This window comes from Caloenas nicobarica, chromosome 1, assembly GCF_036013445.1.
Source record: "Caloenas nicobarica isolate bCalNic1 chromosome 1, bCalNic1.hap1, whole genome shotgun sequence".
Taxonomy (NCBI): domain Eukaryota; kingdom Metazoa; phylum Chordata; class Aves; order Columbiformes; family Columbidae; genus Caloenas; species Caloenas nicobarica.
In genome coordinates this window covers 2,023,192-2,034,079 of record NC_088245.1, presented here as the reverse complement: position 1 = coordinate 2,034,079, position 10,888 = coordinate 2,023,192, and the positions used below count along the sequence as shown (strand labels likewise).

General features: G+C 52.2%; 1 protein-coding gene across 1 annotated transcript; it reads left to right on the top strand.

The window, feature by feature from the left end:
* The first annotated feature begins 740 nt into the window (after positions 1 to 740).
* Positions 741 to 1,768, top strand: LOC135995068 (calmodulin, striated muscle). Its single transcript, XM_065646054.1, has 2 exons — positions 741 to 1,282; positions 1,495 to 1,768. Exon 1 carries the CDS (start codon positions 795 to 797, stop codon positions 1,242 to 1,244), a length of 450 nt encoding a protein of 149 aa, XP_065502126.1. The 5' UTR covers positions 741 to 794; the 3' UTR covers positions 1,245 to 1,282; positions 1,495 to 1,768.
* The last annotated feature ends 9,120 nt before the right edge of the window (positions 1,769 to 10,888 follow it).

Here is a 10,888-nt window from a genome sequence, read left to right as displayed (position 1 = left end):
ATTTCCGTCTGAACCCCGCTGCACTCCCTGTTGTAAGAGATGAGCAAAAATTAAAGCAGGTCATGACAACACAGTTAACCCTTACCCAGCCCCAAGGTTAACCCCTGACTAACCGGGGCAGGACCCATGACACCTGGTGCACGACCACGTCAGCTGCCCCGGGGGCGGCGGGGCCGTTCTCGGGGAGCTCGGCCGAGGTGTCACGGCTGATTCAGGTCCCCGTCAGCGCGGAGATCATCAGCTCCGGGCAGACGGGCTCTGCCTGGACCTGCACGAGCGAACACTCCCTCGACAGGTTTGACACGCTGCCGTGGTTGCCCTGGGGTGGGGACACCGAAGGGGGTGTTCTCCCCACCATGTAGGGCTGGAGGGCTTTGCACAGCTCCAAACCCACCAAAATTACCTTAAAATAGGAAAAAATAGCATGTATCACCCTCCTCCCACCAGCGCCCTGCCTCTCCCCGAACCCAGCGCTTCGCTGCAAGCCACAACACGGATCTCTTAATTACAGGGTTCGTTAGGAGCCGGCCCCACGAAATGCCACCGGCAGAGCAAGCGGGACGAGGTGGCCCGAGGTTGCTGGTGGTCACCCTCCTCGGACACCCGAAACCCCCCTGCCCGCTCCGCCGGGGTCCGGCTGAACCTGCCGACCGTGTGGTTCGGCCTCTCCCGTGCGCCCCAGCTCCTGCCTCTTCCTCCTCCTCTTCCTCCTCCTCATCAAGGAGGAGGGAGGAGGCCCCATCGGCGCCTCCGCGGCGTGCCGGGGCAGAGCCGCGTGCGAGCGAGGGAGCACCATGGCCGAGCGGCTGTCGGAGGAGAAAATCGCCGAATTCAAGGAGGCTTTTTCCCTTTTCGACCGCGACGGGGACGGTTGTATCACCACCAAGGAGTTGGGCACCGTGATGCGCTCGCTGGGGCAAAACCCCACCGAAGCGGAGCTGCAGGACATGGTGGGGGAGGTGGACACGGACGGCAGCGGCACCATCGACTTCCCCGAGTTCCTCTCGCTGATGGCGAGGAAGATGAGGGACACGGACAGCGAGGAGGAGATCCGCGAGGCTTTCCGCGTCTTCGATAAGGACGGCAACGGCTACATCAGCGCGGCGGAGCTGCGGCACGTCATGACCAACCTGGGCGAGAAGCTGACGGACGAGGAGGTGGACGAGATGATCAAGGAGGCCGACTGCAACAACGACGGCCAGGTCAACTACGAGGAGTTCGTGAGGATGATGACGGAGAAGTGAGATTCCCCCACCACCCACCTCCAACTCCCAACCTGCAGGTAACTCCCTGGGACGCGTCTTCGCGCCCAACGTCCATGAAAAGCCCCAGACCAAAGGGGTCCACCCCACCCGTTGCGACGGCCACCCCAAATCTTGCATCTCCCCCATCCCAAGCACTTCCTGCCCTGCAACTTGTGCCAGCGGTCGGAAAAAAAAAAAAAAAATCAATGCTCATGGCGCTTTTTAAAATTTTTCCTTAATTTCTTCGTAGGAAACAGAGGTCACGGTGGCCCCCTAGCCCCTCGCTGCCTATTTTTTGTCATCCCGGGCTGGAAAAATCCTCTTTTATCCCAACCAGAGCATCACCAGCAAGTATCTGCGTCGGATACGGGCGTCCCACCTGGCAGGATGGGGCTGCGGGTGCAGATGGACCTGGGGGGGGTTCCTCTCTGCTGCCCCCCAACATGACCCACTTCCCATGTCCGTAGAGGTTCCGACGGCCACCACACATCCCTCAACGCCGTGTTGAGTCCAATAAAGAAATGTCCCCCCATGTCCTGGTGGCTGCCAGTGCTTCATTCAGCTTCTCTTTGCGGGTCCTTGCTTAAAAAACAACCCCCCCAAATCAAGGACATCAGCGCAAACCCAGCCAGGGTCAAGCCCCACATCACCCCCATCCTCTTCCTCACCCCTCCTGTTTCCCTACAAGCTGGAAAGATTGTCCTTGTGGGTGCAGCCCCCCAGGTTGTGGCCACCCCCACCCCAAATTCCCATCGCTTTTGGGGTCTCCTGCCTGCACCCCCAGGGTGTTGGGGGCCCTTTTTTCCCCCTCGTCAAGCTAAGAGGAGATTTGGCAGCTGGATTTAGCCCTGATCCTCATCCCAAAGATAAATCAACCAGGATTCACCTTTCCTGGCCATAATCCACCCCATGACTCAGTTTCCCCACAAAGAGGGTGAAACCAAATTGCAGCAGCCCTCCCACTCCCAGGCTGGGATGATTCCCTACATGCAGAAATTAATTATAATGGGTCTTATTAATGCTCAGTCACTAACGAGCCAAGGGGAGGTGGAGCGAGCTGGGGATATGGCGGCTCCGGGGATGTTCAAGCCACCGCGAGGACTTCAGGTTAGGCGTGAGGAGGAATTGTTGCTCCTGAAGGTGGTGAGAGCCTGGCCCAGGTTGGCCAGAGAGGTGGTGGATGAACCATCCCTGGAGACATCCCAGGCCAGGCTGGACGGGGCTCTGAGCACCCTGAGCTGGTGCAGATGTCCCTGCTCACGGCAGGGGTGGGACTCGATGAGCTTGGAAGGTCCCTTCCAACCAAAAATATTCCATCATTCTGTGATTCTACGATTCGGTGCCTTCACCCCCCACCTCCAGCCCATCCCCAGCGCCGGGATCTTTGCCAATCCCAGTCGTTCTCCCGACGCTGGGAAAACCAGGCAGGTTCCTGCACGCCGGGCGGTGGAGCTGAGCGCGCCCACGCTCATCCCACCCCAGCCACGGTCCCCAGCACCTTCACCACGTGCTGCCCTCTTGCTCGCACACCCAACCTACCCGCAGCTCTGCAGGACACAAAAATGGAGCAAACCCCAGCAAAATAAAGCCCTGAATCCAGCAAAATCAAGACAAGCGAAGGGACCATCCCAGTCACTAAAATTATGCTTTCCCCCCCCCACAAATGATTATTTATTAATACCACGTTTCAGCGCAAAGCCGTAGCCTGTATTTTTAGGCTTGACCTTTTCTCCTTCTATTCCGGGGTTGTTTAATTATCAGAGTTATTTTTTTCACGCCATTTATCCTGAGCTGTGTTTGTCTTAACAACGATCTTTAATGGGAGGTTGGACCCCGGCCAGAAACGGCCCCATCAGCCGCGGCACCGGCCAGAGACTGAAGTTTATTTGCACTTTTGCACCAGAAACGTTTGCCCGTTTCTCTCCCATTTTGATGCTCGGGAAGGTTTCTCCTGGCATCGCTTGGGATGGACAGACAGACGGTGCCTCCCACCATGTGGGGCAGATCCGTGACTCACACGGTGGTTTGGTTAATGATTAAATTAATTGAGCACGTACAGGAGATGGACTTGGTGTTCGGGATATTGAGAGAGTTCCATGAAGGGTGGAAAGTGGGGGAATGGGGTGGTGAGGGAGACACTGGCCATTTCCACCCCAAAATCTGGTCAGGATGGTCCCCTGCACCTGGGGATGGAGGTTGCGGGATGGGACCTGGCATACGGGGCGCCTCGGATGGGTCTCTTGGGGGATCATCTAGTCTGGGAGCTGGGGAAGGGGATCACCTAGGTTGGCTCCTGGGGGACCATCTAGGCCAGGAGCTGGGGTAGATGTCACCTAGGATGGGTTCTGGGGGATCATCTAGACTAGAACTTGGTTTAGGGGTCACCTGGGATAGCTCCTGGGTGATCATCTAGTCTGGGACTTGGGGTAGGGTCACTTGGGATGGGTCCTGGGGGACCATCTAGTCTGGGATTTGGGGTAGGGTCACTTGGGATGGGTCCTGGGGGATCATCTAGTCTGGGACCTGGAGGATCCCTTGGGATAAGACCTGGGAGTCATCTAAGATGGGACCTGGGGGAGTTGTCACCTGGGATGGGATGGGATGTGGGGAACCATCTACGATGGAGCTTGGGGGATTATCCCCGATGAAGCCTGGGAGATCCCTTGAGAAAAGACTTGGGGGATCATCTAAAATGGGACCTGGAGGGGGCAAGGACACACAGCGGGATGACTGAGGATGGGACACGGAGGATCACCTGGGGATCACAATGGGACTTGGAGGATCATCTAGGATAGGATATGAGAGGCCATCTAAGATGAGACCTGAGCGTGGGGGGCACATGGGGTGAGCAGGTGAGGGATCACTTAGGTTGGACCACCCACCTGGGGTGGGACCTTGGGGTTCATCTAGGTGGGACACGAAGGTTCCTGCAGGATGGGGCCTGGAGAATCCTTTGGGATGGGATGTGGGAGGATCTCCTGGATCCGGACACCACTCCAGATCCCATCTCCACCGTTGGCCAACCATCTTCCACCACCTTTCCGTGTATTTTCCTCCAGCCTTTCCACCAAAAAGCCACCCAGGGCTCCAACATCAGCACCATCCAAAACCAGGGGCCCAACTGTAACCCCTTCACTGCTCCCCGCTCACAGTTCTGCTCCTTCTGGACACAGTTTTTCTCTAAAATGACACTTTTTAGGAGAAAAGCAGCTCATCCCCCAGCATCACCCACCGTGGGAGACCAAAGATGCTTCTGCTCCAGTTCATAGAACCACAGAATCACTTCGGTTGGAAGAGACACTCAAGATCATCATGTCCAACCATAAGCTGTTGCTGAATCGGTCACAAATTCTCCCCAATCCCTTTTGTTTTACAAAAAACCAGGACATTTTAATAACATTTCAACAACCGGGCTTTAAAACCACGTTAATTAATGTTGGGGAAACAATATTAAAACCCCCCAAGAGGGACCAAGGAGCTTTTCTGAGCCCTCCCAAAGGATGTGGAAAAGAAGGGCAGGATTTTTTTTTTCCCCATTTTTCCTATTTTTTCTTTATTTTCCCCAATTTTTCCCCCTCTCGCAGCCCCCTGGTGCCGCAGTTCCTCGTCTCCTCCCCGGCAATAATTCTGTTCTTAAGCAAACATGACGTGTTGCCTGGGAAATGTTGCTGCCCGCGGGATGGGGAGGCCCCTCGACACCCGCCCGCCGTCAAAATTGGGGGAAAAAAAGGGATTTTTGCAATGGGATTGATCCGGGTTGGTGAGGCGAGCGGTTGGGGATGGCCACAGAGGAGAGCTCAGTTCTGCATGGGGGAATAAATAACTAAACAAACCACCCAGGAAAAAAAAAAAACAACAAACCACCTTTGTGAATGCGCCTTTCCAATATTTAGTTTGGTGGAAAAGTGGTTCGTTTCTCAGAGGTGTTTTTAAACTCGTTTTAAAGGGCTTTTTCTCGCTGATTTTTTTGCACTTTTGGAAGGAAGGAGAAATCACTGCATGGGGGAGAAATTAAAAATATAAAATGAAATACGATAAAATTTAAATAAATTAAAATAAAATATAAAATAGACAAAATAAAATAAAATAAAATAAAATAAAATTTAAAAAATAAAATAAAGGAAAATATAAAATAAAGGAAAATAAAATGACATTTAAAAAATAAAATTAAAATAAAATAAAATAAAAATAATTTAAAATAATAACAAAATTTAAAATAACATAAAATAAAATATAAAATATAAAATTAAGAATAAAAATAAAATTTAAAAAATAAAATAAAATAAAATAAAATAAAATAAAATAAAATAAAATAAAATAAAATAAAATAAAATAAAATAAAATACAAACTGCCCCACGACCAGGCACCCAGTATGGGGCAGGACAGGGCTGGGGACGGACAAGAAGATGCTGAACGGAACCATTTGGGGCCAGATCCAGCACCGAGCCTGAGGTTGCACCAGATGGGGACTTACTCTGGGGCAAAGTGCCTCATTTTGGGACCAGAACAGTTGGGTTTACCCTTTTTTTTTTTTTGTATTAAGCCTCTTTGTGGGACTACAAGTGGGACTACAAGTGCCCTCGCGATGCAGAAGCCCAGCAGCACCCGAGGGGACAAGCGGGACAAGGAGGTGGGGATGAGTAGGAGAAGGAGGGGGACAAATGGTACCAGGAGACCAACAAGATCAGGAGAGGGAAACAAATGAGACCAGGAGTTGGGGACAAGAGTGACCAAGAGATGGGACCGGTGGGACCAGGAGCTGGGGACAAGAAGAACCAGGAGAGGGGAAAAATGTGACCGAAAGATGGAAGAAGTGGGATCAGGAGACAGGGAAAAGTAGAACCAGGAGATGGAGATAAATTCGACTAGAAGGGACCAGTGGGACAAGGACAAGTGGGACCAAGAGCTGGAGACAAGTTGGATCAGGAGAAAAGACCAGAAGGACCAGGAGAGGAGACCAGGGGACAAGTGGAAACAACAGTGACAAGTTGGACCAGGAGAAGGAACCAGCAGGACCAGGGGACAAGGACAAGAGGGACCAGGACATAAGGACAAGAGGGACCAGGATATAAGGACAAGTCTTTGGGCTGGAGATAAATGGGAGCAGGAGGGAAGTGGGACATGAAAAGCGGACCAGAACAACCAGGAGACGGGGACAAGGGTGGCGAGAAGAGGGGCATTAGATGATCCAAGAGCTGCTCCAATGCCCCGTGACCCACTGCAAGGAGGGGGACACCTTCCCGGCACCCCCATCTCATGTCCCCAACGTTCCCAAGGCTCAACGTAAAGCCCCAGGGGATTTCGTGAAGACACTTGGGGCTCCTTGTGGGGACGCCGGGAGCCTCCAGCTGCCACCACATCTCACAAGATTCCTCTCCCCCCAAGTTTCCCAAGTTCAAGTTATCAAAATAAGCCCCCGGAGTGGGGTCAAGGTTGAAATACAACCAACCACCGACCCCTGGGTGCTCAGCCATGGCCGGGTTTCAGCATCGAAGGGTGGGCAGATGTGGCTCCAGCCCAGACGCCTGGCGGGGGATTAAATCAGACGAGGTCTTTGGAGGCACCAGGAGGGTTTCCCAGACATCCCAAAGGACCCCGAGTCCCCCAGGAGCTGGGTGAGGACCTGCAGCAGCCAACGTGGTGACCATCAACCTTCAAGAGATGTTTTTCTACCATTTGCACCACGAGATTTGGCTTTCTCCGCTCGAAAAGTCAGGCATCCATCCCCACAAGGGTTAACTGCAATCGGAGCTGCTTCATTTTCCATCCCCGCAGCACAGGAGCCGTCGTCTTGTTGGGGTTTTAACGAGAAATTAATAGCACCATGACCTCAGCCACCACGTACGCGGCCCAACTTGCTGACGTGCCGGCAGCCCCACGTAACCACAGCCCCACCGGATCCCAGACAGAGCAGATTTGGGGGTTTTTCTCCCTATTTTCACCCCCGGGATAGGCAGGAGGATGGTGCTGTAGCTCTATAAATCACCCCCAGAGAAATAAATAATGACAATCCCCCATCCCCATCTCCACAGCTTGAGAGCCCAGCACCTTTCCTCCTTTATAGCTTAAAAAAACCCTTAATTTCCCTCTTTGGTCCACACTAAGCCCAAATCAGCCCTTGCAAGAAAAGACGCCCCGAAGAAAAGTGAGCCCAGACAAAGCCAAAAATAAAGAAATAAATGCTTTGCAATCCCTCCATCCCCGTTTTTTGCCCTATTTTCATCCCATCCAGGGAGATAAAACCTGCCCCGTATTTCCCATCTCCCCCAAGCCCGGCTGAGTTTGCACAACTTTTCCTCAATTCCGTTTTTTTTCTCCTTAAAAATGCATCCCTCCCTGCCAAGCCAAGATCAGAGGGAATTTTACTACTGACAAATCTGGAGAATGCGAAAAATCTCTTTGTGATGCAGAGAACTGAAGCCTGGAGGTAGGAACTGAATCACCCTGGGGCAGTTTTTCATTTTTACCAGGATAAGGGGAAAAAAAACCCCAAACAAATACAGGTGAAACAGGGCCCGTGTTTGCAGAATTCAGAGCTTTGCTGAAATAAAAGAGCATTTTAGCTCGGGGGGACCCACGATGCCTTTGCCCACGAAAAACCGCCCGGGCTTGTTTTGGGGAACAGATTTTCAAAGCTTTTCCAGGATTTGCCTTTCTCCCGCGAAAATGTGGCTGGCGCGGACTCAGCTGGTTAAATATTTCCCACTCCCCAGGGAGGTTTTGCTGTTTTTACCGGGAGGAGCAGCACCGCCAAGCGGCACCGCGGCGGGGAGAGGCTCCCGCAACCCCCGCTGCGACAAAACCTGCAGGTTTTTGACGCTTTTTCACACTCCCATCACAAATCGGTGCCAGTCCCCCCCCGCCCCAAAAAATCACCTCCCCAAGGCGCCTTTTCCCAACCGGCCCATGAGGACCTGGTGAGCGGGGTTGAGCTTCTTCCCAGCTTTCAGCAAGATGTGGGAGGCATCCCTGGAAAACAAGGACTAAAATTTGGGGGGCAACAGGAGGTGTATTTTTCATCATTTTGGTGCCCTCTAAAATCAGACAGCATGACCCTAAAAGCCTGTGAGCGCTATAAAAACAAGCCTATTTTTATACAGTCATAGAATGGTTTAGGTCGAAGGGACCTTCCCAGCTCCCCCAGTGTCCCCCCTGCCATGAGCAGGGACATCTGCACCAGCTCAGGTTGCTCAGAGCCCCGTCCAGCCTGGCCTGGGATGTCTCCAGGGATGGTTCAGCCACCACCTCTCTGGCCAACCTGGGCCAGGCTCTCACCACCCTCAGGGCCAACAATTCCTTCCTCATGTCTGGATGGCATCCCATCCCTCTAGCGAATCAACCGCACCACTCAGCTTGGTGTCATCTGCCAACTTGCTGAGGATGCACTCAATCCCACCGTCTACACCAGTGATGAAGATACTAAATAATATCGGTCTCAGGACAGACCCTTGAGGGACACCACTCCCAAACCTTAGTGTGCAGAAGAGGCTACGAAGTTGGCAAAGGGTTTGGAGGGGAAGCCATATGAGGAGTAGCTGAAGTCACCGGGTTTGTTCGGGCTGGAGAAGACTGAGGGCAGAGCTCATGGGGCTGCAGCCTCCTCACAAGGGGAGCAGGAGGGGCAGGGCTGAGCTCTTCTCTTTAGTGACCAACAACAGAACCCGAGGGAATGGCAGGAAGATGTGCCAGGGGAGGGTCAGTTGGACACGAGGAAAAGGTTCTTCCCCCAGAGGGTGCTGGACACTGGAACAGGCTCCCCAGGGAGGTGTCACAGCCCCAACCTGACAGTGTTCAAGAAGAGACTGGACAACGTCCTCAGAGACACGGTGTGACCTGTGGGGTTGTCTGTGCAGGGACAGGAGTTGGACTCGATGATCCTTGTGGGTCCCTTCCAACTGAAAACATTCTGTGATTCACTCATTACTGGTTTCCACTTAGACACTGAGCCATTGACTATAATTCCTTGGACGTGGCCAACCAGGGCTGGTTCAACCACAGGCGGGTTATTTCATAGAATCATTTGGCTGGAAAAGACCTTTAAGAACTTTGAGTCCAACCATTAACCCAACACTGCCAAGTCCACCACTAAACTATGTCCCTAAGAACCTCATCTATGCATCTTGTAAACCCCTCCAGGGATGGTGACTCCACCACGTCCCTGCACAGCCTGTTCCAATGCTCGATAACCGTTTTGGTGAAGATGCACAGGTCCATAAAGCCATGGGCTCACGCTCTGCCTGCCCGCAGCACCACTGCAATTAGGCGTGAGGCTGACGAGGTGAGGGGAGCTCACAGGGCCCCCATGCAGACCCCACACCCCAACTGCAGCCATATGTGGAAGAAACAAAGTCAAGCGCAGATGAAACCTTTCGGAGTGAGTTTTCATCATGAGTAACACTCCAGCCCATCTGCACCTGCCCAAACCTTACCATCATGACGTGCTAGAAACCATTAAAAATCAGACAATTAGGTAGAAATACTAAGAGCATCTTCGTAGCCTGCTGTACCCTTTCCAAACAGAGGTCAATGCTTTATGAACCTGGTGTCTCGATGCCTAAACCCAGAGAAGCATGAGGATATCACAGTTATAGGGCACCTACCAAAGCACAAGCTGCATCTAAGCTGTTGGGTGAAAAAGTGAGTTGATTTGGGTTTGTTGGTTTTTTTTTTTGCAGGACACATGAGGTTTTTGTCCCCAGTGGCATGCAGGAAGGAGAGCTGTGGTTAACTCACAGCACAGGCAAACCTGAAGGTGTCACGCAGAAGTAGTCAAGGTTTCCAGAAATCAGTAGGGTTTTTGCCTCCTTTATGCTTTGCTACCTTGCTATGGATTTAGGTGCTGGCTTTACTTTTGAAAATAACAACTTTGGACTTAAAGATTCCAATTTCAAAACAACTGGTGCTCCAGCCACCCCCAGGCCAAGGAATGGGACGTTCACCAGCCTCAGGGCTGCCCAAGGCTGGACCTCAAGCAGGTTCCAGACAACAGAGACCAGCTCCTGCTCATCTTCCTGCAAGTGCCTGCAAGACAGAATCATAGAATCATTTTGGTTGGAAAAGCCCCTCAAGATCATCAAGTCCAACCATTAACCCAACACTGGCACTAACCCATGTCCCCAAGAACCTCATCTCCGTCTGTCCAACCCCTCCAGGGATGGTGACTCCTGGGCAGCCTGTTCCAATGCCCCACAGCCCTTTGGGGAAGAAATTGTTCCCCAGATCCAACCTCAACCTCCCCTGGCGCAACTTGAAGCCATTGCTTGTTCCCCCGAAGAAAGGAGGGAAGTGATGAACAGGGTATGTGAAAGCTCAGTAAATACTCAAGGTCTTCAATGTTTGACTGCCGGGTTGTTTTTTTTTTTAAATCAAGAGGTAGAACAGATACTTCATGCTCAAGCTTGCCCTGAACATGACACAACCACCACATTACTCATCTTCAGATACCACTTTCCAGAGGACACTGAGGTCTTTGTTTGCTGCTGCTCAGGTCAGGGCGGTTCTCTTGTACAAAGTCCCCTGAAGATATTAAAAAATGAAAAAAACCAACCCCATTTGTGTTCGATCTTTTCCCTTCTCCACTGCTTCTTTACACCGAGACTTGGAGAGCTGCAACCAAGGGCACAAACCTGTCCTTCATGCCCCG